This window comes from Hyperolius riggenbachi, chromosome 1 (assembly GCF_040937935.1).
Source record: "Hyperolius riggenbachi isolate aHypRig1 chromosome 1, aHypRig1.pri, whole genome shotgun sequence".
NCBI lineage: Eukaryota > Metazoa > Chordata > Amphibia > Anura > Hyperoliidae > Hyperolius > Hyperolius riggenbachi.
This window is the reverse complement of record NC_090646.1, coordinates 380,155,471-380,183,038: the sequence shown is the minus strand read 5'-3', so window position 1 is coordinate 380,183,038 and position 27,568 is coordinate 380,155,471. Positions and strand designations below refer to the sequence as shown.

Below are 27,568 nucleotides of genomic sequence, written 5' to 3'. Positions count from 1 at the left end.
GAGAGTGACCGCATCCAGGTCCTTAGTGACCTCCCCGAGTGGAGTCGGGTTAATTGTCTCCACCTGCTTCCTGTGGTCGGTTGCCCCTCTGCAACCCACTCTTGTGAGTAGATTCTTATCTTCTATATTGACAATTTTGACTAAACATATTACACTATTGGGCTCCCGTGTTTTTTGTTTCCTGTGCCTTTTCCCCAGAAGGTGTCCTGACACCAATCATCCACTACGCCTCACATATAGGCCCTTATTCAATTCACTTTTCCTCCTACGTTTTCTCCTATGTGATATTTTCATAACGTATCAATAAAATACTTTTTAAAGCCAATGGGTACCGCTGTAAAAATAAAAAAGTCAGATACTTACCTAAGGAGAGGGAAGGCTCGGTCCTAATGAGCCTTCCCTCTCCTCTCCCGGTGCCCTCGGTGCTGCGCTGGCTCCCCCGTTCGCGTCCGCCACCGCAGGGACTTCGGAGGTCTTCGAGAGCACTCGGGCTTCTGAAGACGGGCCGCTCCATACTACGTACGCGCAAGCGCGGCATAGAGGGCGCATGCGTAGTATGCCGTGGCCGCGTCATCGGGAGCCCGAGTGCTCCCGAAGGCTTCCGAAAGCTCCCTTCGGCATGCGGAAGTGCAGTATTTGATCGAACTGGTCGAATACTGCCACGGGGGATCCTGCGCGGGACCGGGCACCGGGAGAGGAGAGGGAAGGCTCATTAGGACGGAGCCTTCCCTCTCCTTAGGTGAGTATCTGACTTTTTTTCTTTATTTAAACGGTAAACATTCACTTTAAGCCACCAGCAAACAAGGAAATACTGGGAATGATTTCAACAATACTTTTTCCACCTACTTTTTGGTATTTTTTCAATTGCAGAGTGCTCAAAAGTTATTTTAAAAAGAAAGTGAAATATTATCTCCTAGGAGAAAACTTAGAAAAAGGTGAATTACATAAGGGCCATAGCCCCATTTGTTTGTGCCTAAGTGATATTTTTACACCTTGTCATAAAATGCTTTTTAAACCACCATCATGAAAATATTCAAAATAATTTTGATACTTTTATTTTATTTTTATTTTTTTTTACCAACTTTTGGGTACTTTTTCAATTGAGAAAATATGAAAATTAATCTCCTAGGAGATGAGAAGAAAAAGTTAATTGCATATAGGCCATAGTGTCCAAAGTGAAAACCCTGCACTCCTTGTGCCATAAAATACTGTAGTACAGAAAATGTTTTAGTTGTGGAGCTAAAAAGTCTTATGGTACTTTCAATTTCCCTGGACTGTAGTCATATGATTATGCATATAGAAAATGCGTATGCTAGGAGAGAATGTTGCCTGGTGTTAATACTAGATTGTGCTAGATGTTACTCTTAGCTTTCAGGGAAGTACACACATCACCAATCATCCTTTTTTGTCACAGTGAACAGCCTGTGGAGCACATCTACTTGTCGGGGAGTACCCTGTGGTTAGGACCGGTATTTATATCCTGCCATAACAAGACAACGTTGTTATTTTTTATGTTTTGCTGATACCACCTTGCTCTGTATTACCACTTTTTGCTCTGTTTGACTCTATTCTGATTGCCCTCAGGTTGCCCAAATCTTGGCCTGTACAAATGTTTTTACTTGCCTTCAGCTTGCCCCAATGTTTGCACCCCAACTTGGCCCTGCTATCTCTCACAGAGGACTCAAACATTTTTTTTTTTTCAGTGGTTGGTGAAGGGACTCTAGAGACATGATCTGGGAGTCCTTGACACTGAACAATCGGGTGCCCCCAAAGGGCCCTGGTCCATTGTCTTGTGTGGTGATCTGGTGAAGACCAGTTGGCTCTTTAGACTTAGTTGAGGTCATATCTCCTGCTGATCACGGTCATAAGTCACCCAACATGTATGAACCGGCAGCTTCTTGTAAACATAATCATGTTGACCACAGCCTAGAAAAAATTAAATTAAGGTTTTTCGCTCCACACAAAAATGACTTTTTCATAGCTATAAATTTTATGTTACAGGAAATGCCAAGTATTCATATTAGACACTGTATATGTGCTGACTGTAATTTTCCTTTTACACACCATTTGAAATTTCCACAGCTGAAAACTTTGCGGGTGACCACAGTATAGCTGAGGGAGATGGGCAGCCCTGGGGAGTCCAGAGGTGTTTGCCCATATGGAAGCTCCAGCCTTGAATACAGATTTCATGTTAGGAAAACTGTTATTTGAGTATTCAGATCTTTAATGTACGCATGGCAGACAATAAACTTGGTTAGAAATATCCTCTATAATAATACCCGTGTCCCCGCGAGCCTCCGGTCTCTGTGTAGCGTTGTCCGTGCTTTTTGTTACTGCGCATGTGCGCAGCACGGACCCAGAGACAGGGGGACGGGGCCAGGGAGCCGAGCGGGCGGCGTGTTAGCGGGCGAACGGATGTGTGGCGTGTGGGCGGGCACGCGCGGCGGCGGGTGAACGGGCGCACGGTGGCAGGAGGCACGCGCGCCCAGAAACACAGACCTAGAGCCTATTTTTAAACGGGCTTAGGTCTACTAGTAATTTTAATAATGGTAAATTACAAAAATGTTTTTGTACCACTCCTATATAGATGGAACTTCAATTTAAGCCCTTCAGGAATTTGTCACAATAATAACAAAGGGCTACCTGGAAGCTTATGAATTATTTTAAGGTTAGATTAACATGCTGTGATGATCCTCTTACCTGTTTCCATTTATCTTCTCAGTCTAACCCCGAGAGAATTCAATTCATATGGGTCACGCAGAGGGAATGATGCTGTGATGGCTAGAGGAACATTTGCCAACATCCGCTTGTTTAATAAGTTCATCAACAAGCAAGCTCCCTTGACCATACATTTCCCTTCCAATGAAACAGTAAGTAAATGCAACCTACAACCGAAGTTTGAGAGGGTGCTGTGCACCCAATCACATTAGCGGAATTTGCCTATGGACTTTCACGCTAGCTCACCTCAACCATACGGTTCTCTGTCCAGAGAACTTGCTTTTAACTCTTTCACCTGGGCATCTTTAAGTCATGTAACCAAATATTTAAAACAAGGTTTTTAGCTGCTCAAAAGAGGAAACTATGATGCACTCTGCGTCACATAGTATTTTTAAATTTGAGCTTTAAAGTGACTCCAATGGTCAACCTTCTGAGATTCCAACTTTTATTCTGTCAGTCTATTGTACTGAGATAAAACACAATAAATGGAATGTTGTCAACACGCAGTGTTTGTGCTTGAAAGTCACCAACTACCAGAACTGCCATCTATATGCAGGATATCGGAGGTTACATCTAACTCTTGCCATGACTTGTGGTTTAGGTTCAGATAGAGCGAGGAAGGGAAAGTTCAGGTCAGTCTTATTTCTGTCTCTCTCCCTGTTGGCAAAATTATTCCTTTCATTGCTGTTCTGTCATCAAAACAGGAGGTTTGGGAAGTTTCCCCAGAAGAGACAAAAAGTAAAAAACAAGACTCCTTTTTCTGTTCCTTTCACTTTCTTATTTTTAAACTGTGCTTGTATTGCTCTGTATGCCCCAAATGGAAATATTCCCCCTCACTTCTGTTCTCTGTGAATAGAGTTCTTTCCCTGAGATGGGAAGTCAGAAGAATTCTCCAACAGGAGCCCAGACAGTAAAACCTGTTAACACCTAGCCACTCTGTCTAAAACTAAATAGTTCTTGACTGAAGTTCCAATTTAATGATTAATATTATTTGTCCTCAAAAATACCTTTTGAGAGGGAGAATCCCTGGCACTTCACTGACAAAGCACCGATACTAATCAGCTTAGTACCTTATGATCACTGACCCAAAATACTATAGCATGCATGTCCTGCTCCTTATCTTTGTGTGTCAATAATTTCCCAAAGACTTGCATGCATCTGCCAGTGAAACTGGACGGTAGGAGAGGTGGTACACAATACATGACTGAAATTTTTTCAGTTCCATTAAATTTATTAGCACTATTACTTTCCAGATTATTGTTCCATTATGATACAATCTATAATGTGATGATGTCTCCCTATACAACAGCATCTTGTTTATATTGAAGGTGTCATTTGTTTTCTAGCTAGACATTTTTGATGCAGCTGATAGATATCAGCAGGCTGGCCAAAACTTAATCATTCTCACTGGCAAGGAATATGGATCTGGGAGCTCCAGAGACTGGGCTGCCAAAGGACCCTTCTTGCAGGTAATTCTTACAGGTCATTTGGGGTATCTGTGCATAACATAGGATCTTGCTCAAACAGTATGGAATTAAATTCTATGCATTCGATCAGATCTGTTTTATGTATTGTTTTTGTTGAAATTTATACTTCTTAAAAAGTGTTTAATTAACATGACATGTTTCAATTGTTCAGGTGTTTCCACCTAGTAATGCTTTGCGAGTCAGAGAGTGCGGATTTACTTTTAGAGTAAACAAACCCCTTAACATTACATAAGAAAAGGCCCCAGACTTGGTTACTAATCACTAAAGTGAGACGGGGGGGAGTTTTATACTCCACTGTCAGCAGCTCCAGTACCGGGTCCTGTAACTTCCTCCAATTGTGGCCAGTCTGCGCAAGAGAAGTGCGCCCTCTGCGTATTTCTCCGGCAGCTGCCAGTCTGCTGGCGAGATATGTAAAGAGCGCACTTCCTCTTGCGCAGACTGGCAGCCGCCGGAGAGATACGCAGAGGGCACACTTCTTTTGTGCAGACTGGCCGCGACTGGAGGAAGTTGCGGGACCCGATACTGGAGCTGCTGACGGCAGCGTGGGAGCGATCCATGCGCATGAGGCTGGAGGAAGCCCCAGGTATGTATAAAACTTTTTTTTTTCCCCCATCTCTGGTTTCCTTTTACGTTTGTATTACTCTCTCTGGACCTATAATACAATGCAGCACACCCAGGTTTTCCTAGGGCCTATTTGCACTATGTACAGTGAATCCTAAAAGTATTCACAGTTCATCACTTTTTCCACATTTTGTTATGTTACAGCTTCATTTGAAAATGGAAAAATTTATTCAATTCACTTTTTCCTCAGAATTCTACACACAACACCCCATAATGAACATGTGAAAAAAGGTTGCTTGAGGTTTTGGCAAATGTATTACAAATAAAACTATTGAGAAAGCACATGTATACATAAGTATTCACAGCCTTTGCCATTAAAGGGAACCTTAACTGAGAGTGATATGGATGTTTCCTGTTAAAGGGAAGGTCCAAGCAAAATAAAAAAATGAGTTTCACTTACCTGGGGCTTCTACCAGCCCCATGCAGCCATCCTGTGCCCTCGTAGTCACTCACTGCTGCTCCAGTCCCCCGCTGGCAGCATGCCGACCTCGGAGGTCGGCGGGCTGCATTGCGTACATTTTTACGCATTCCCGCTAGTGCAGGAACATTAACACATACATTTTTACGCATTACTGGTTCAATGCGCAGTTGCCTGGCAGTCCAGCTGATCTCTGTGGCTGCAATAGTGGCTGAATCACACCTTTAAACAAGCATGCAGCTAATCCAGTCTGACTTCAATCAGTTCACCTGATCTGCATGCTTGTTCAGGGGCTGTGGCTAAAAGTATTAGAGACACAGGATCAGCAGGCGATTCAGGCAACTGGTATTATTTTAAAAAGAAAAATCCATATCCTTCTCATTTTAGGTTCCCTTTAAAGGGACACTGTAGGGGGGTCGGGGGAAAATGAGTTGAACTTACCCGGGGCTTCTAATGGTCCCCCGCAGGCATCCTGTGCCCATGCAGCCACTCAACGATGCTCCGGCCCCGCCTCCGGTTCACTTCTGCAATTTCAGACTTTAAAGTCTGAAAACCACTGCGCCTGTGTTGCCGTTTTCTCGCTTCCCCTGATGTCACCAGGAGTGTACTGCGCAGGCACAGACCATACTGGGCTTGTGCTATACACTCCTGGTGCCATCAGCGGGAGTGATGATACGGCAACGCAGGCGCAGTGGATTTCAGACTTTAAAGTCTGAAATTCCAGAAGTGAACCGGAGGTGGGGCTGGAGCACCGGCGAGTGGCTGCGCGGGCACAGGATGTCTGTGGGGGACCATTAGAAGCCCTGGGTAACTTCAACTCATTTTGCCCTGACCCCCTACAGTGTCCCTTTAAGCTCAAATTGAGCGCAGGTGCATCCTGTTTCCCTTGATCATTCTTCAGATGTTTCTGCAGCTTAACCGGAGTCCATCTTTAATAAATTCAGTTGATTGAACATGATTGACACAGTATACAGTTCATGTCAGAGCACAAACCAAGCATGAAGTCAAAGGAATTGTCTGCAGACCTTCGAGACAGGATTGTCCCGAGGCACAAATCTGGGGAAGGTTACAGAAAAATATCTGCTGCTTTTGAAGGTCCCAATTAGCACAGTGGCCTCACGGAATAAGGCTGTAACATAACAAAATGTGGGAAAAGTGATGCGCTGTGAATACTTTCCAGAAAGTACCGGTAAGTGTGAAGCTAAAATAAAAACAAAACAGATACTCACCAAAGGAAAGGCTTTGGGTCCTATAGAGCCTTCCTGTTTCTCCTACGGTCCCCCTGTTAGCAGTCTCCGACCAATGGGTTGGAGACTGCTCACTTCCACCGCTGTGCGAGTTTTCGGCGATCTTCGGGAGCAGAGTACTCCTGAAGATGGGCTGCTTCATACGGCGCTCGCGCGTGTGCAGTATTGAGCGACCAGTCTTCCTGAAAACTCCCACAGTGGCGAAAGTGAGCAGTCTCAATCCATTGGTCGGAAACTGCTAACTGGGAAGCATCGCTAGAACGCAGGGACCGTGAGGAGAACGGGAAGGCTCTATAGGACCCAGAGCCTTCCCTCTCTTTTAGGTTTAGTATCTGTTTCTTTTTTTTTTATTCTTTTAGCTTCAGACTTATTTTAAAGCACCTCCTGTACTACATTTTCTTTCATGTAACTCATGCACAGAAATGTTAAAATGACAAAAAACAGGACATAAATGTCATTTCCTTTTGACCAGATTTGCCACCAGGACAAAAGGGTAGGAACACACTAGGCAGAATTGCATATGCGTTTTCCATTATGTGCTATGAAAAGTGCATATGCGATTCTGCCTAGTGTGTTCCTACCCTGAGTGTTTTCTTACCTTTTGGTGGAATAAATGGGGAAGTAGGCCAATAGAAAAAAACGTTTATTATGCACAAATAAGTCAATTTATGTGGTAAAAAAATAGTCACAGACAGCAAAATGAGCACCCCTTTGATCAATTTATATTAGCCACTAGATGGCAGCAAAGCTCTGTCATGAACAGTAATGCTAAATCTTTTTTTTTTCCTCAGAACAAGTTCTCCAGAGTGCTGCTTGAATTTTTTTAGATTAACGTTTTTTTAAGTTCTACTTTACATTAAAAAAAAAAACTAAAACAAATCTAAGTATTGATAGATTGGGGATTAATATGACCACTTATAAATCATCATCCAAGATCCCTCTTCTAGATTTCTAAATGTAACTTGATGCGTTTTTAGGCTTTCTTGTTTGTTTTGGTGAATAAACTGACTGGTTTACTTTACACCTGTAGTAAGAAAGATACAATGGTTGTCATCTATATTCCCATTGAAGCTTGAATAATCACCTGAAGATGGTTGGGGGAACCTCACAGCCACGTCTCCCGACGATAAAAGTTCTCCAATCCATCTTCCTGCCCACATGAACATGCGACATCACACGACAGGCAGAACGGGAAGTGAAATGATCACAGTACTTTGCGTTGAAGTTGTCGGATCTTAAAGATCAGATCCATAGTAGCTGTCATCCTCACCATGCGTCGCAAAACCTTGTTCGTGTAATCGCGTGTATATACCCAACCCGTGAAATCACAGAATCAATTGCTTGTCACTCAAAAAATCGCTAGTTGTAAAAAGAAAGTCATGCCGTGGGTACGGGCCTTTACACATGCTATTTGTCTGACTGTTGTGCTGATCCTCTGCTGCAAACACTTGTGTCAAAAGACTAACCCTATAGGTACATAAAAAGTCATATACACTTTATTATTAAAATCAGAAATGGCTATAAAACAGACGCCACTTATAGTGTATCGTCTCCTGTGAATGCCCTATATAGGGACTGCAACCCTTAACCACTTGCCGACCGCGCACTCATAACGCGCGTCAGCAAAGTGGTAGCTGCAGGACCAGCGACGCACATCTGCGTCGCCGGCTGCAGGTTAATTAATCCGGAAACAGCCGCTCGCGCGAGCGGCTGCTTCCTGTCAATGCACGGCGGGGGGCTCCGTGAATAGCCTGCGGGCCGACGATCGCGGCTCGCAGGCTAAATGTAAACACAAGCGGAAATAATCCCCTTTGTTTACATTTGTACAACGCTGCTAACAGTAGCAGCGTTGTACCAAATCAGCGATCCCCGGCCAATCAGCGGCCGGGGATCACTGTCACATGACAGGCAGGAGCCTGTTAGAGGCTGCACAGGACAGATCCGTTCCTGTGCAGCCTCCGATCCCCGGGGAAGGGAGGGAGGAGAGGGGGAATCCTGCGGTGGAGGGGGCTTTGAGGTGCCCCCCCACCACCCACACGCAGGCAGGAGCGATCAGACCCCCCCAGCACATTATCCCCCTAGTGGGGAAAAAAGGGGGCGATCTGGTCGCTCTGCCTAATGTTTGATCGGTGAGGGCTCTACAGCCCCCAGCACAGATCAAACATTAGGCGGAGCGACCAGATCGCCCCCCTTTTTTCAGTAATCAGCGCTGGTCCTTAAGGGGGGGGGGGGGTAAAGGCTGGGTCCTCAAGTGGTTAAAGGAAGAACTGTGGTGGTCCTGGCTTATCCCCCTCCACTTGTATATGTAAAGCAAGTGAGGTGTAGCTATCCCACAGGAGGGTTAAACAATTCACTGGGCGAATGTGGAAATGGAGTTAGTCTGGTCCAGTAGGTAAAAGTGACATCCTCATGGCCGACAGCTCAGAGGTACTACCCCACAGACGTTCGAGAACAGTATGGTGGGCAAAGAAAAAGTGCTATAAAATGTGCATTGTGCTGTAGATAGACCTTAATATGACCACATTTCACCTAAACGGCTTCTTTAGAAGGCGCTATACATATATATACAAAGTGCTATACAACATACACATTCCACTATTATATACAAAATTACAGATTGCCCCCCTATAGTATAGCCCAAGTCAGAGCTCTGACTTGGGCTATACTATATGGGGGCAATCTGTAGCACTTTGTATATATGTATAACACCTTATGCTGCTCTCTTTAAAAAAAAAAAATCTTCTTTTCCTATTCACAAACAGTATTAGCAACCTTAGTACGGCTGCATATACTTTAATATCATTGTTTTATTTTGCAGGGCATTAAAGCTGTCCTTGCTGAAAGTTATGAACGCATTCATCGCAGTAACCTTGTAGGAATGGGTATAATCCCTCTTCAGTACTTGCCGGGAGAGAACGCAGAGGCACTTGGGCTTACTGGTAAAGAGTGTTATACTGTTCTTATTCCTGAAGATAAGGATCTCCGTCCTGGCATGAATGTGACTATAAAGGTAAATGTTCTGCTTTGCCACATATCTCAGTGTGTATATATAGTTATGTGGATACAGCAGGTAATGGTGTCTCTACTTCCTCTACTCCCTTTTAGCCTCATGCATGCATTAACAAATGACCACATTTTTTTCCAAAGATGGTTTCCAGGCTTTGGCCTCAATTCACTAAGCTTATCTCCTGTCTTTAATAACTCTTCTAGAGTTGTTACCATGGTGATAAGGCATGTAGTATTCAGGAAACATTTTACCTCGGGCAAACCTAAAGTTAACTCTTCTGTCTTTACGTTAACTCTTCAATCCTTAAAATAACTCCAGAGTTAAAGACAGGCTGTTCATTAACTGCGTGTGAAAATAACTACAGAGGAGGTAACATAAGGAATGAAGAGATAAGATAACTCTCTTACTGTGTGGAGGTAAGTTTTCTCTTGCCTTATTATCTCTAGCATGATCTTAGTGAATTGAGGCCATTAATATCTGTTACTGAATTTTGTGGACTAGGCAAGGCATTTTTACATAAAGGCTCAGTCAAACCAAAACTGACTTTCCCTAGCAATCTTCCAGGACAGATACGGTGAGAGCAGGAAACACCAGCACCTTACCTCTAAAAACAGATTTTTGGTTTCCCTCCATTACTAAGGTTTCCTGCCTCCAATATAGGAAAGCATTTCACCTGAAATTCCTTAAAGCAAACCAGAACTGAAAATGTAAAATAAACATACACGTGATACTTACCTCCTGTGTAGTCTACTCGTCAATCTCTTTCTCCTCTCTTGAGTCCTGTCTGTCCACTGTGATCAATGGAATTCTCCATCCTCCATTTTGAAAATGGCTATTCCCCCATAATTGCTTCCTGGTCAGCACACTGTTAAACTGTAATATTGCCCACTTGAGCCTAAGGAAACATGAAAATTACCTTGCTCATCAGTTGTCCTTACAGTTATGACAGCAACTGGTATATTTCAGTTCTGACAAAATCTTGTCCGAACTGGAAGGAATCAAAAGTAGAAAATGGTGAGCTTCTGAGAGGAACTGGCTGTGAGGTAAGTATGTAATATTAATTTGCAGGTACATCACGTGTTTATTTTAAATAATTTTACTCCAGTTCTGGTTCCCTTTATTTGTGGATTAATGCTGAGGTTAAATTTGTCTCTGTGTGGTTGCCGGTTGGGTTCTTTAAAGGAGTGATCCCGTGGCAGCCGTCCTGTGCCCTCGCCGCAGCTCTGGTGGCTCCCGGTCTTCTGCGCTGACGCAGCCGCTCCTGATGACATCGGAAAGACCACGTGACCCACACAGTGGAGTGCAGTAGAAGCCGACCTGGAATCCAACCTGGCGAAGTCTGCTGCACCAGCAGAGAAGACCGGGAGCCACCAGAGCTGCGGCGAGGGCACAGGACTGCTTCCACAGGCTGGAGGAAGCCCCAGATAAGTGGACTTTTTTTTTTTTTTTTTTTTTACTAGCTTGGATGTGTCCTTTAATGGCCCTTGCTGACATTTCAAAATCCCTGAAAAACATGGATTTATTTCTTACATTATCTTTCTCTGGTGATAAGTCTTCTGGTATACTGGCCTGGGATATGCAGGGCTTTATGTCACGAGGTGCTTTGTGATCTCCAATAGGTAATTTTTTTCACCCTAGTAGGTTTACCTTTCTGACTTTGGCTCATAAGAGGAAGGAAAGGTTGCAGAAAACTGTAGCTCTGCCCTGTTGCCCAAAAGCTTCCTAGGTATGTGAGACTGAGGTGCTAGAAGAGGACATCCATTTTAATGTTGTACACATTGCCTTATTTTTAAATGTTTAAAGTAGGAACTCATTGAGTTTCAAAACCCTTATTAAAAATTACAGGATTGACCTAAAATCAGCTGAAGTGCAAGACTTCAGGAAAAAGGTGTTTCAGGCTGTGGTTCTAGCCTCATGTTTTAAAACTTCTTGCTTAAGCCACCAAGTTACCAAATAGCGTGTTTTACAGTAATCTTCAAGGTTGGGAATTCCCACATAGGTAATGTATTATTTATAGAAATTATTTGTGTAAGTCTAGATCATTTCTATATGATCAATGGGGGATTAATGGTCTTTTGGTAATCTAGGTGAGGTACTGACTTTACTTTATCTGCCTTATATGGCTACTAGGAAAGACTTTACCAGGTAACGAACTCTGGTCCTTAGCTATGGGTGAATGTTGGTGAGGTGAATTGCCAACTGGCTTTTGATATGTTTCTGTGACCTGTACCACGATCATCTTTCGAACAGAGCTTTGACTATTGTATCTAGCCATAACATACTTAGTTTTCCAGAGAGAACAGCCGCTTTCTAGCATTACTAAATTTCTTGGTTATCTCATACATACATACATATTGTAGAAGATCTCACCCTTCCACTGTAAAAGAAGTGTGGACTGGAGGAATTTGCACTCGATGCCAAGCGTAAGATGCTCAGTTGCCCCAAGAGAAGATAGACCTCTCCTCCTTCTTGAACATGGCAAGGTTTTTCCAGTGATGAGTTAGTGGCACTACAGCATACACAGACATGGTGACCTAGAACCACTATAAGAATATAAGGGGCTAAAAGAGACTGAAAAGCCCTTTTACTTAAAAGCAATGCTGATTATAATTTTTCCTTATCAAAAATACCATTTTTTTTTTAATTTTTTTTTTAGAATTCCTATGATTCATCACTCCCAAATATTATGCAGATCATCTCTTTATGCCCCTAAAGACAGGCACACATCCAGAACTGCTTTTGTATAGTGAGCTTATAGCTTATACATTTTAAAGAGCCTCATCAATCCAACATGCATACAGCCTGCTTCAGCCCTTCTGGTCCTCATCAGTGCATGGCATAAATTGATATGCTCTAAGGCAGTGGTCCTCAAACTGAGGCCCGCAGGCCGAATGTAGCCCCCTAAGACTTTACCAGCCCCCCCACACACAAAATGTATTACTTATAGATGCAGCCAGCTACATCTTTAAATATTGGTGGTCCGCATATAGATTAGCAGTGCTGGCACCACCTATCCACATGGAAGCCGGAAAGCAGTAATTAGTTGGTTTCCAATTAAATTCCACATCATGTGACACTGCTGTCCAATTGGACTGCAGGTTGTCACCTGGGTATGCTTCACTGTCTGGCCCGCAAAGACTTCTACATCATTTTATGTATACTCTGGCCCCACAGCAGTCTGAAGTATGTTGACCCGGCCCTCGACTCAAAAGGTTTGGGGACCCCTGCTCTAAGAGATAGGGCTTAGACCAGTACTACAGAGTACCCAGATAGCTCATTGTGATCTAGAACAACTAGGAAAGTATAAGATTGGCACTACTGGCACAACACAACTTGATAAGTAGGCAGTCATTAAACAGGCAAAATATACACTGCTTAAAAAAAAGTAGGAAATAATGTATCACTTAAACACAATCTAACTCCAAGTCAGTCACACTTGTGTGAAATCAAACTGTCCACTTAGGGAGCAACACAGATTGACTATACATTTCATAAGCTGTTGTGCAAATGGAACAGACAGCAGGTGGAAATTATAGGCAATTAGCAAAACATCCCCAGTAAAGGAGTGGTTCTGCAGGTGGTGGCCACAGACCACTTCTCAGTTCCTATGCTTTCTGGCTGATGTTTTGGTCACTTTAGAATGCTGGCGGTGCTTTCACTCTAATGGTGGCGTGAGACGGAGTCTACAACTCACACAAGTGGCTCAGATAGTGCTGTTCATCCAGGATGGCACATCAATGCGAGCTCTGGCAAGGTTTGCTGTGTCTGTCAGCGTAGTGTCCAGAGCATGGATTCGCTACCAGGAGACAAGCCAGTATATCAGGAGACGTGGAGGAGGCTGTAGGAAGGCAACAACCCAGCAGCAAGACCGATACCTCCGCCTTTGTGCAAGAAAGAACAGGAGGAGCACTGCCAGAGCCCTGCAAAATGACCTCCGGCAGGCCATAAATGTGCATGTGTGTGCTCACAGTCAGAAACACACTCCATGAGGGTGGTATGAGGGCCTGACATCCACAGGTGGGGGTTCTGCTTAAAGCCCAACACCATGCAGGATGTTTGGCATTTGCCAGAGAACACCAAGATTGGCAGACTTACCACTGATGCCCTGTGCTCTTCACTTATGAAAGCAGGTTCACACTGAGCACATGTGACAGTCTAGAGACGCTGTGTCGAATGTCCTGCTGCCTGCAACATCCTCTAGCATGACTGGTTTGGCAGTGGGTCAGTAATGGTGTGGGTTGGCATTTCTTGGGGGGGAGGGGGGTGCGCACAGCCCTCAATGTACTCACCAAAGGTAGCCTGACTGCCTTTAGGTACCAAGATGAAATCCTCAGACTCCTTGTGAGACTATATGCTGGTGCGGTTGGCTCTGGGTTCTTCCTAATGCAAGACAATGCTAGACCTCATGTGGCTGGAGTGTGTCAGCAATTCCTGCAAGATGATGGCAACGATGCTATGGACTGGCCCGGACGTTCCCCAGACCCGAATCCAATGAAACATATCTAGGACATCATGTCTCGGAGTTGGTGGATGCTTTAGTTCAGGTCTGGGAGGAGATCCCTCTGGAGACCATCGGAAACATAATCAGGAGCATGCCCAGGCATTGTAGGGAGGTCATACAGGAATGTGGAGGCCACACACACTACCGAGCCTCATTTTGTCTTGTTTTAAGGACATTACATCAAAGTTGGATCAGCCTGTAATTTTTTTTTTCTACTTTTTGCGTGTGACGCCAAATCCAGACCTCCATGGGTTGATACATTTGATTTCCATTGATCATTTTTGTGTGATTTTGTTGTAAGCACATTCAACTATGTAAAGCACAAAGTATTTAATAAGAATATTTAATTCATTCAGAACTAGGATGTCTTACTTTTGTGTTCCCTTTATATTTTTTTGAGGAGTATATTTACATGCTAGTACTTACTTTATAAAAAGCCTCTTTAGCTGCAGCATATTTGGTGTCTTTTAATTTTCTTTTGGTTTTAAGAAGTAAAAACAAAACTGTTTATTTTATTTCAGTTGGATACTGGAAAGACCTTTGAAGTGATCATGAGGTTTGACACAGATGTGGAGCTCACGTATTATCGCAATGGAGGAATCTTGAACTACATGATCCGTAAAATGGCTAATTCTGATTAAGCTCGATATCCTGGTTGACATGTCTATAAAGGTTCCCATAGATATTAGATACCTGCCAACACACACCTCAAACTGCAACAGGCTACGATGTTTATTTAAGAAATTGTATGGATTATGAATGGCATGACTTCCAGCAACCACCTTGAGAGGATGTTTACTGTGCCTGTTTCCCAACTGTTGTTGTGCAATCTACATTGACATGAGTTTCCAATTTGCCGTCCAGTGTCTATGGGTACCTTCAAAGGTAGTGGAGATTAAACAACTAATAAGCTGTATTCATTGTTATCTAGGGACAAATCACAGGGCTTGATTCCCAGTTTACTTTAACTTGTTGAATGTAATACTTGACTGAAGGAAGAAAGATGTGCATATATGCTGTGAGACAGTTTGGTAGTCTGTATAGTGTAAATTTTCAGAATTTGCCACCTCATCACTGTGGACTGACCACAAACTAGATCCTTTCACATGGGTAGTGGAAGTGCAGACATGCTGCCTTCAGAGCCAGGAAGTGTGACAGGTAATCGGACCTAAAATGGATCCAACGTCTCTTGCCACCTGACCATTTTACCCTTAATGGAAACCCCTTCTTGATGCCTAACCTTAACACTCCCACCTTTTTTTGACCCCTAACTGTAATTTCTTCCCGCAATGTAAACCCCTCATTCCTGACACCTATCCATAGATTTTCTCATGCTGACTACCAAAGTTTACCCTATACCTACCGTATCCCCTGATTTCCTCCTAACCTTTCTGGAAATCTTCCAGTATTGGTGCCCACTCCTCTGCCTTAATTTTTGTTAAGTGACCAATTACATAGCCAAACCACTGTCGCACAGTTGAAGCAGGTGGGTTAGCAGATCACCAACACCTAAACAACGTTTTGATCTTCAGGCACCTACTTGAAGTTGTCAGTGTTTGGCCTCGATTCATAAAAGTGCTGTCGGGAAGGTAACGTTAAGCGGAGAAACACCGCTGTCGGTATTTCCGCCTTCAGGGTGGTAATTCATAAAAATTTTGCTAGTTGTGACAGGCGTGCGGAGATATTCCGCTGTAGGCAGGCGTTAGGCTGTCGGTACGCATGCGGAAGCAGGCGGAATCTCTCCGTGCGGTGTTCTCTCTGCAGCTGCTTGGGAGGTCTGTCCCATTCACTGCAATGTATTCCGCACGCTTCTCGCCACATCAGAGGTAGCGGTAATACCCGTCCACATACCGCTACCTCTAATCTTTATGAATTGACTACTTGTTACTTTTGCTATGATAATCACCGCGCAAGGCGGTGATTTATCACTCTGCTCGCGAAAGTCGGCTTTTCATGCGGAAAAAGCCTTTATGAATAAAGATTCTGCTGTGTGGTCGGTAAAGTGTGCCGTTTTCAGCATTCCCGCATGTGGGAATGCTTTATGAATCGAGGCCCTTGTCTTGCAAAAGCAGGGAACTGGTGTGTAAGGCAACTTCATGCATAATTTAAAACCCATCTAAAGTCATAAATGAAAAATTCATAGAGTAAAGTGAATGAGAACTTAAAAAAAAAAATATTAGTTAAGTACTTAAGGAGAGGGAAGGCTCTGGGTCCTAAAGAGCCTTCCTGCTCCTCTCACAGGGGGAGATTTATCAACTCATTACCGACAGTTTTTTTTCTTCTTAATCTGTTCTAACCAATTTGGTCAAATACTGCTCTATTTACTGCCAAGTGAGGCTTCAGAAGTCTTTAGGATTCCGAGTGCTCCCAAAGACAGGCGGCTCCGTACTGCACCTGTGCAAGCACACTCGTGCGCGCTCATGCAGGAGCTGTACAGAGCCGCCTGTCTTTGGGAGCACTCTGCTCCTGAAAACTTCCAAAGTCCCTGCAGTGGGGGGATCAAACTGGGTAGCCACCGCTTACATGAGGGGACTGGGAGAGGAGAGGGAAGGCTCTATATGACCCAAAGCATTCCCTCTGCTTAAGTATCTGGCATTTTTTTTTTAAGTTCCCACTAAGTATGTCTAGATACATTGCTTTGGATTCACTCCATAGCATTTTAGTTAATTAACTAATACTTTCATATAAACTTTATATGTCATCTAATCCTTGACTTTCTGTTATTTAGACCAGAGATATCTATTGAGGAGAAGTGGTCCTGAGAAACTGCTGCTAGGATTACAGTCAATTGTGCTATTTAACCTCACATACAGAATGCCTTAGATGCTACTGAGTTACAAAAATTATAGGAAACAGTGCAAAGATAACTTCTGCAAGCTAAAGTCAGTGATGAGATTTGAAAGGGTCACCCTAGACACAGTCATGATATGGTGCAGTGTAGGCCTGGGCCTCACATTTCTACAAATCTAACCATTTTAAGATTTATACCTGACATAAGTTCAAGAGAACTCCATAACATGTTGAATAAAACCAAATGGGATACTGTGTTTTATTGACTTAAGATTGAGTTTAATTTTAAAAACGCGGTCCAAGGTTACAAAACTGAATCATCCTGATTTTGTGGCTTGTAAGCTTTTACATTTTTACTTCTACTTTTTTACTGAAGTAACAGGAATGTGGATTTTCCAATCACTCATCTTACCACTCATGTTTGCCAGGAAAATACATGGTCCTATCTGTAGCAAATGACAGCCAGGTGTGGATGCCTGGAGTATTTACCTGCATCTGTGTTGGTGAACTCCACTTGAGCGAGTGATGAATAGAAGCCTAATCATGTACAAAATTTCTATATGAAAAACATGGTCTCCAGCCATTTACTTTGGAACTGGTATAATAATGTGACCTTTCTATCAGGTCAGGACCTATGTAGGTCAATACCGTGTATTGTGTTCAGTCAACCTGCCATTTAGAAAAAAACTGAAGCACTGCAGTGTTATTTATCACCCACTGGACTGAAGTATACACATTAACACATTGCACAACCAGCATACTGTGAAGATTCAGTATAAATTTGCTGGTTTATTAAAGCTTAAAGTTAAAAAGAAAAACCTGGCGCTGGGCTAGTACTGACTAGTTCTACACTGCCCTACAACTCTTATCCCATGCTGCATCATGTTCCAGTAAGTACAGAATGAGGCATTTCTTCACTATACAGACAAGCTTTAGGCTGCAGGTGTGCACTCCACCTAGTCCCACAGCAAGAGAATCTGGGTGTAATCCTGGCTGGGGGTGGTGACTGCTACTAAACTATGAAAAAGGCCTCACAGTTTTTTCTTCTTAAGTAAACGTGCTGCTGAGGGAGGATAGACATGATTGGGTTATGCTAAAGCTGTGGCCAACTCCAGAGTTACTTGATTTCTTCTTTTAAAGGGAACCTGAAGTGAGAGGCTTAGGCCCCGTTCACATTACAAACGCAGCCAGCCACGCGTGCGGAACGCAACGCATGCCATCCGCGTTTGTATGCGTTGCGTGGCTGATCCCATCACTGAAAAGTGAATGGGTCAGCCACGCGTTTTTGCAAAAAAATGCGTGCAGCATGCGTTCCCGGACCACACAGGTCCGGAACGCATGCAGTGTGAACATCAGACATCAACATCAGTGCACTTTATACACTGTCTGATGTCGTGTGTGTCGGCCTCCTGCACGCGTTTCCAAAACGTGGCTGGAAACACGTGCAGTGTGAACAGGGCCTTATGGTGGATGCCATAATTATTTAAAGAGAATCTGTATTGTTAAAATCGCACAAAAGTAAACATACCAGTGCGTTAGGGGACATCTCCTATTCCCCTGTCACAATTTTGCCACTCCCCGCCGCATTAAAAGTAGTCAAAAACAGTTTTAAAAAGTTCGTTTGTAAACAAACAAAATGGCCACCAAAGCAGGAAGTAGGTTGATGTACAGTATGTCCACACATAGAAAATATATCCATACACAAGTAGGCTGTATACAGCCTTCCTTTTGAATCTCAAGAAATCATTTCTGTGTTTACCTTTCCCCCTGTAGCTCTCACCCACTGAAGAGTTGCAGGCTGATTGTTTCTTCCTGCAGACAGCTCTGCTCCTTTCACAACAGAGGAGGATTTATCCAGCTTGTAAAAGATGAAAGCAGAGAGAAGCTGCCCTAATCTAAATAACACACAAGGGAGTGTGCATAGAGGGGGACTGGAGGGGGGGCTAGCATAACAGATCCACAACACTGAAAGTTGGCAGCCTTCCAGACACAGGGTGACAAGTCTGACAGGGGAAAGATAAGCTGATTTATTACAGAGACGGTGATAGTACAAAGTGTTGCAGTAAGCCAGAGCACATTAGAATAGGTTTAGGAACTTGTAGGATGGTAGAAAACAGGATGAAATTTTTGTTACAGAGTCTCTTTAATATTAAACAATACCAGTTACCTGGCTGTCCTGCTGATCCTCTACTTTTTAATAGTTTTAGCCATAGCCCCTCTGTATAGACTTTCAGATAGATCAGCAGGAAGCCAGGCACCTGGAAATAAATGTCTCCATATACCTCTTGCTTCAGGTTTGCTTTACACTTTCTCCATTAAATCCCATCTAAATGCAAACAGTTGTGTGCAATGCTATATCCTATGGCAGCCATATTTTTACTGTCATCAGTTAGAGCGTCACTATGGTGAAAAATTGTAAAATATGTGCAAACATATACAAATATATTTTTTTTTCCAGAGTAAAATGAGCCATAAATTACTTTTTCTCCTATTTTGCGGTCATGTACAGTAGGAAATAGAAATCTGACAGGAGCGACAGGTTTTGGAATAGTCCATCTCTTCATAGGGGATTCTCAGCAAGGCTTTTTATTCTTCATAAAAATATACCCTGAAAAGGATTTAAACAATGATGCTGGCCAGCCACCCTGCTCACTACACAGTTTTTTGGCAGTTGGAAGGAGCACCTGCCTTTCACGAAGTGCTTTTGAAAATAAATAAATCCTTGAGAATACCCCATGAAGAGATGGAGTAGTCCAAAACCTGCCACTTCCGTCAAATTCTACTACCTACTGTAAGTGACAGCAACATAGGATAAAAGTAACTTCTGGTTAATTTTACTTTGGGGGAAAAAAAACTACTACTTATTTTTATATGTTTGCACATATATTAAATTTTACAATTTTTCGCCATAGTGCCCTTTTAATAGAGGATATCTGAATAACTGCTATGGCTTACTGCCTGCTGCAGTTCCTTATAGCTGAGTAGAAATGAACTGAAACCTACAGACTTCCTTTATAACTAATGCTTCCATTACATCTGTCCATATCAGTACATGTTGTTCTGTTCCACTGATTCACAGTATTTCCTGTTTAAATTTTAGTTCCATATCTGTTAATCTTACAAAATTACTTTGTAAAAATTAGTCAAAATAAATCTATTTTCTGGAGATGTGTATTGTCTTTTGTTATTGGATGTGTTTTTCTACATTTACAGCATATTATACACTCTTTAAGGAAAGTGGAGATATCCTTTAAACTATAAAGTGAACCTCCGGACTAAAAATCTACTCAGCAGAACTGAAAAGGCTTGGTATTTCTTTATCAGTTTCACAGTATAAGAACTTTGTATTTCTTACCAAAGCATCATTTTAGCTGCATTTTTAGCTAAGCTCCACCCATCAGAGACCTGCCCGGGCGTTTTTTCCCTGATGCTGTGCAAAGCATGATGGGATTTCCTATGTTGTTTACATTGCCTAGCAACTGGGAGGGTTGATCAGCACACAGGACAGTTGGAACAGTGTCTCATGCTCCTGTCACCTCCTTTCAACCAAAAAGATGGCTGCCCTCATGAAATCAAACATTTGCCTGTTTTAAAACGGGGTGGGTAAGAGATTGCTACCTATCTATTTTAATTAACATAACTAGTATAACTTAACAGTATTGTTAGGCTGGAGTTCCTCTTTAAGGAAAAAATAATCAGATTGTCACTATATGTAGTTGAGACCACTTGATTTCTCCATGAAAATTACCATTAACAACAAGTGTTTGTTATTTTAGAAAACACACTATTGTTCACACTGAGGCCCAGTGCACACTGGGCGGATCCGCCTGAAAATCCGCATGGCTAATGTATCTCTATGGGATGGTGCACACCGGCGGTTTGAGGTTTTTAGCAAGCCTCTAACGTGCCTCTTGCTGCACGTTTGCGGTTTGCTTAAAACCTCAAACCGCCGGTGTGCACCAGCCCATAGAGATACATTAGCCACGCGGATGCTGAGGCGGATGTGGCCGGTGGATCGCATCAAGATCCGCCCGTTGTGCACTGGGACTAAACTCTGTCATCCGCACCCAAAACCGCTAGCGTTTTGTGGATCTGCTAGCCGTTTTGGTGTGCACTGGGCCTAAGAGCTTTTTAAGTGCTAGTGATTTTGAAAAGCTCTTGCTAATGCAATGCTATGGGGGAGTTGTACAAAATCACATCGCTCCACTGTAAACACACACACAAGATAACAGCAAGAGCTTTTAAAATCACAAAGCGCTTAGAAAAGCTCTTGTAGTGTGAACAAGCCCTAAAAAAAACAATGTCCACTAAATTCAATGAGGATATTTTGATACACAAAGTTGAAAGAAGAAAGGGCAAAAATGAGACATGAAAAATTATTAGTCCCTGGCTATTAAGTCAATAGTGTGCCCTTCTGAACCACACATGGCAATCTCTTATGCTGGGGAATACATGGTACGTTTCTGTACCGTGTATCGACCAGCTGATAATATTCAGCTGGCCCGATCAAGCCGCTCAACTCCCGCCCGATCCCCGCTGGCGGACAATGGCAGGGAATCGAGCGCTGATTAGGAAGCACCGGCGGGGACGAGCGGCAATCGATCCGCGCAGACGAGCGGGGACGCAGCTGGGGTCGATCCGGCGGCTAATCGGCCACCGGATCGACCCATGTATTCCCGGCATTAGAATAGTTATTTTTACTAGGTAGGCAATTCTGAGGGATTTTGGCCCATTCTTCCATTGTAAACTGTTCTAGCTGGTCCAAATTGCATGGTAGCCTTCCCCCTTATAATGAGCCTTTACCACCATCTTTCTGAGCTCCAGCCTGATTTCCTTTGACTTTTGAATGGTGAGTAACAGTAGTCCCTCTCATGTGATCAGGTGCCCTGTTCCTTGGAGCCTTTTTATGTTTTGAATGCATTAGGAAGCCTATTGACTGCAGGTGTTTCAAAACTGATTGGTTAATTACTGTAGGTGTGTTTTAAAGGCATTCACATGGGAATATTTTTGACCACCCCATTTTTACTATATTTGATATATAACAAGCCTACAAATGTATTATATATTGCAACATGTACCAAAAGGTACTAAACAGCACTGGTGAATGTTTGATTATATCAAATTTCAGCAATGTTGCAGAAGTTTAGGAAAATGTTCCATAATTCCTGGGGTCCAACAATTTTGGCCTCAACTGTATTTACCATTTTCACAAGCTGTATTACAGAGCCATGTGTCACTGAGAATGCTTCCTTAAGTGGCTGTCAAATGTTACTAAAGCTAAATACTTGCCTAATGATGCAGGAAGGGGCATCACGGTGACATTGTCATCCGGGTGGCGCTGTAACGGGTGAGATCGATGATAGCGATCTCATCAGAGTGAATCAGTCTCTGAGGATAGGAAGGCGAACGCTACCAACATCTGGATCTTCCAGAAGGTGAGTAAAACGCCCACTGCACTGCTCTGCATAGAGCTCCCAGCGACTAGCCTGAGCTACACACGGGATTACCACCAGGGAGGTTAATTTTTAAATGAACAAGTGCTACTTTCCCAATTTATGAACATAAAGGTTTTCATTAAAAAAAAAAAAAAACTCAAGCACATCACAACTGCACTCCTACCAAGTTAAACTGAGTCTGATTCCGGTCAGGAAAAGCACTCTCCTGAGTTCAACCCTTAATATTACAAAAATGCTGACCGACACTATTTCAGCTTTCTTATATTGAATTACAATATATCACTTGGGCACGATCTGAGCCTAAACCAAAAAATCCATTTAGGAGAAAACCACGTAGACCAAAGAAAAAAGGCTACTGGACTTCGGACTCTGGATCACAGTCCGAAGTTGAGAGAAAAGGGAAAAAACCTAGAACAGCCACTCTGGGAAGAAAAAAACAAGGAGAGGGAGGAGAAGAAAACGAGGAATCATGTGCAAAGAAAGTGTCCTGGAAGGGGATGTCCCAAGAAGGATTTGCTTAGAGACAACTTCAGAGCAAAACCAACTACAGGTGTTGAACTTATCAGGAGTATCACTACCTGATCCTTGTATCAAGGCCTTACAAGAGGGCCTGAATTTTGCTACTACAACAGCCTTTGACTTTACCAGGTTTGAAGTAGACATCTATAAGAATGTTCGGAAGATCAACCTTTATAGAATGTGTGGGGGTATCCCCCACAGCATCAACACAATCAAGTATAGGGCCACTAGGCTTTTTACCAAGTTTGTCTTTTCAAGATAGTGTCGCTATCAGCGAACTAGTCTTTACTTGCTGAAACAGATAACCCTAATGGAGACTCTACCGATGTCAGTTTTAGACAGGCCAAATTTAAAGCATGTAAATCAATCAACCCGGTCCCTCCCTTGTCAGGTTCTGCCTTGGATATATTCCAGAAACAAGTTTTGAGAGAATCACAGGCTTTAAAGGGAAGGTCCAAGCAAAAAAAAAAAAATGAGTTTCACTTACCTGGGGCTTCTACCAGCCCCATACAGCCATCCTGTGCCCTCGTAGTCACTCACTGCTGCTCCAGTCCCCCGCTGGCAGCTTTCTGACCTCGGAGGTCAGGGCCACATTGCATACATTTTTACGCATTCCAGCTAGTGCAGGAACAAAAATGTATGCGTTGCACCACTAACGCGTAAAAATGTATATGTTAATGTTCCTGCACTAGCGGGAATGCGTAAAAATGTACGCAATGCGGCCCTGACCTCCGAGGTCAGAAAGCTGCCAGCGGGGGACTGGAGCAGCAGTGAGTGACTACGAGGGCACAGGATGGCTACATGGGGCTGGTAGAAGCCCCAGGTAAGTGAAACTCATTTTTTTTTTTTTGCTTGGACCTTCCCTTTAATCTATCCACGGGCTGAGAGAAACCTTTCACCCAGCGAATGGAAAGCCATGAAATGGTTGAGGTCCCGCCCAGATTTGACTATCAAAAAAAGCTGACAAGGGAGGGAACATAGTAGTATTGTCAACACAACAGTATGTCAGGGAAGCTATGAGACAGCTAGAAGATCTTACTACTTATGTAAAACTACCTGCAGACCCCACCTCCATCTTCCAGAAGAAATTGAAGAATTTGTTGTGAGGGGGAATAATGTCAGGCTTCCTGGACCAAAAATTGGGGGATGATTTGCTTCCAGAGTGTCCAAGGAGGCCTGTTATTTACTTTCTACCAAAGGTGCATAAGTCCCTAGTGGATTCTCCCGGGCCAGCCCATTGTCTCCAGGAGGGGCTCCATCACGGAGCCTCTCTTTAAATACCTGGACCATGCCCTTAGACCTCTGTTGGCCTTTGTTCCATCGTATCTGAAGGATACAACACATGTTCTCAGGATGGTTGAGCAGGTAAAGGGGCCAGCCTCGCGACCACTGACGTGGTGAACCTGTATAACAGGATACCACAAGAGATGGGAGCGAGGCTGGTCCAAGAAATACTACTTGCCACCAAATTGGTGGAAAAACCTGAAAGCAAGTTGTTGTCTGAATGCCTAAGATTCGTCCTGGGGCATAATGCATTCAGATTTGGTGATGTTTGGTATAGGCAAATATCAGGGACGGCAATCGGGACATCAGTAGCCTCTACGTTTGCCAATATATTTTTGGGTAAGTAGGAGGAAAGATACATCTATGGGGACAGTAATCCCTATAGATGTGATCTGAGGGCATGGTCCAGGTATGTTGACAATGTGCTGGTCATTTGGGGTTCCACCAGGGACAGTTTTATTTCCTTTTTTGGAATATTTGGACAAAAATGATAGGAACATGTTCACAGGAGAATGGGGTGGAGATGGGGTCAATTTTCTTGACATCACTCTATAGGTGCACAATGGTGTATTAATCTCTCGGGGACATAGGAAGGCAACAGCTACAAACTCAGTTTTACATCATGAGAGTTACCATCCTCCCCATGTAAAATCGGCAATTCCATATAGTCAATATCTCAGATTGAGAAAAAACAATTCTAGGGATCTAGATTTTGAATTTCAGGCAGAGGAAATTATCAATAGATTTATTGATAGAGGGTATAATGTACAGGAACTTGAGACAGCTTTGGAGAAGGCTAGGTTAACCTGCTAAACGGTCTGGACGAGCTCAGCTCGTCCAACACGGCCAGAGGCTGCCGCTCAGGCCCTGCTGGGCCGATTTTTGTCAAATAAAAAGCAGCACACGCAGCCGGCACTTTGCCAGCCGCGTGTGCTGCCTGATCGCCGCCGCTCTGCGGCGATCCGCCGCGAGCAGCGGCGAAAGAGGGTCCCCCCAGCCGCCTGAGCCCAGCGTAGCCGGAACAAAAAGTTCCGGCCAGCGCTAAGGGCTGGATCGGAGGCGGCTGACGTCAGGACGTCGGCTGACGTCGATGACGTCACTCCGCTCGTCGCTATGGCGACGATATAAGCAAAACAAGGAAGGCCACTCATTGCGGCCTTCCTTGTTTATTCTGGGCGCCGGAGGCGATCGGAAGATCGCCTCCGGAGCGCCCTCTAGTGGGCTTTCATGCAGCCAACTTTCAGTTGGCTGCATGAAATAGTTTTTTTTTTATTTAAAAAAAACCCTCCCGCAGCCACCCTGGCGATTTAATCAGAACGCCAGGGTGGTTAATAGACAAACAGTCTTCTTGAGGAGAAGACTGGAGCAGGAAGATAGGTTTGTTGACTTCACACCAATGGCTGATAAGGTCAAGGAAATCATAACTAAAAAAATTGGTATATTTTACAGCAGGACTGTGGATTCAGGCCAAGAATCCATAATCCACCACTGTTAGCCTATTGAAGAGGCCCTACTTTGGGATCACTAGTTACTAGGAGTGAGTTTGTTAAACCACAGATAAAATCCTGGTTAGGCACAAAAAAAAAAGTTCAGGGCTATTATCCATGTGGCCATTGTACCACATGTGATCACATCAAAAAAACTAAGAATGTTAGATTGGGTGACATTAATTTTCAAATAAAGGATTTTATAACTTGCAGAACTGAGTTTGCGGTGTATGCCCTCCTGTGTCCCTGTTTATTCTTCTACATAGGTAAAACTACTCACCCAATGAGGGAACGATTAGTAGAACTTATTAGGAAGGGTAAAGGCAGAGTCCCAAGACTTGTGGAACATTTTAACCCTCCTGGCGGTATGAAAAATTCCGCCAGGAGGCAGCGCGGCAGTTTTTTTTAATTTTTTTTAAATCATGTAGCGAGCCCAGGGCTCGCTACATGATAGCCGCTGCTCAGCGGTATCCCCCCGCCTTCGGCGATCTCCGATCAGGAAATCCCGTTCAAAGAACAGGATTTCCTGGAGGGCTTCCCCCGTCGCCATGGTGACGGGGCAGGATGACGTCAGCGACATCATTGGGAGTCCCGATCCACCCCTCGGCGCTGCCTGGCACTGATTGGCCAGGCAGCGCACGGGGTCTGGGGGGGGGGCGCGCGCCGCAACGGATAGCGGCGATCAGTGTGCTGGCCGCAGCTAGCAAAGTGCTAGCTGCGTCCAGCAAAAAAAAAAAGAAAATTGGCCGAGCAGGGCCGGAGAAAACCTCCTGCTCGGCTTACCCCAAACTACGTTCGGGGTTACCGCCAGGAAGGTTAACCTTCTGCTGCCCGCGTCACGCCAGTAGGCGTGGCCCCGGCAGCAGCCCCAGGACTGCCTAACGCCAATTGGCGTAAAGTCCTGGGGCTCTGTTTTGCATGAGATTGCGCGCATGGTGCGCGCGCATCTCATGCTCGGAGGGCGGAGCTCCGCCCCGCCTTCAGTCTCCGAGCGGCTATCTATTTACTAGGTGCAGCGCTGCACTGGGGACAGCCGTGTGACGCGGCTGTCCCCATGGGGGACAAGAGAGCGATCGGCTCTCATAGGCAGAAGCCTATGACAGCCGATCGCCATAATTGGCTGGCTGTGGGGAGGGAGGGAGGGAATAAACTTAAAGAAACGGGTTTTGAAGAAAAAAAACAAAACAATATTTATTTAAAAAAAAAAAAAAACATGGGGGGGAGCGATCAGACCCCACCAAGAGAGAGCTCTGTTGGTGGGGAGAAAAGGGGGGGGGGGAAATCACTTGTGTGCTGAGTTGTGCGGCCCTGCAGCTTGGCCTTAAAGCTGCAGTGGCCAATTTAGCTAAAAATTGCCTGGTCACTAGGGGGGTTTAGCCCTGCAGTCCTCAAGTGGTTAAAGAGGTTCACCAATGTGACCCTACTCAATTGAAGATGGTGGGACTGTTTTCTGTGATGACCCCTAGAAGAGGGGGGACAGAGAGAGAGAGACTTTTTCTAAAAGAGAATCAACCTGGATTTCAAAGACAAATGCTATGAGCCCATTGGGGTCCAATGATAGAAATTAAGTGTTTTCTTGCAAAAATATTAGTTATTGTTATAATGCAATAAGGGTTATAGGCCTCTCTCCTTCATCTTATCTGGTTTTAGGTTGCCACTCTCTGGTTTTTCTCTCTAGTCCTTCATAGTACAGTCAACCTAAATGTATGTAATTACCTCTTTTTCTTGGTGTGGGATCTTTTTCTTAAGTGATGCGTGAAGTTCTTACATTCAAGGTTACCCCTGGCTAGTGTGCTCTGTGCAGTCTGGACCGAATCCTCCTTTGCCTGTGTGGGTTTCCTTGCACGGTACGCATTGCTACGTCCAACGGGGGCAGCCTAATGCTTCATACACACTTGAGATAAAAGTCTTTGGAAAATGCATAAGGATCTGCAGATCTCATAGACTATGAATGCATTTTGCAGGAATGATTTTTTGCAGGAACAGATCTTTTGCAGATAATGATCTTTTGAGTGTGTACGGGCATCTTTGTG

The 27,568-nt window shown here is 43.9% G+C and overlaps 1 protein-coding gene across 2 annotated transcripts in view; it reads left to right on the top strand.

The window, feature by feature from the left end:
• Nucleotides 1-19,955, top strand: part of ACO1 (aconitase 1) — a 90,599-nt gene extending 70,644 nt beyond the window's left edge. For both annotated transcript variants that reach the window (XM_068234368.1, XM_068234369.1), the window contains exons 18-21: nucleotides 2,723-2,870; nucleotides 4,065-4,187; nucleotides 9,310-9,501; nucleotides 14,521-19,955. In XM_068234368.1, coding sequence (XP_068090469.1) covers nucleotides 2,723-2,870; nucleotides 4,065-4,187; nucleotides 9,310-9,501; nucleotides 14,521-14,640 — 583 coding nt within the window. In that variant the 3' untranslated portion in view covers nucleotides 14,641-19,955. The remainder of the gene's footprint in view (nucleotides 1-2,722; nucleotides 2,871-4,064; nucleotides 4,188-9,309; nucleotides 9,502-14,520) is intronic.
• The last annotated feature ends 7,613 nt before the right edge of the window (nucleotides 19,956-27,568 follow it).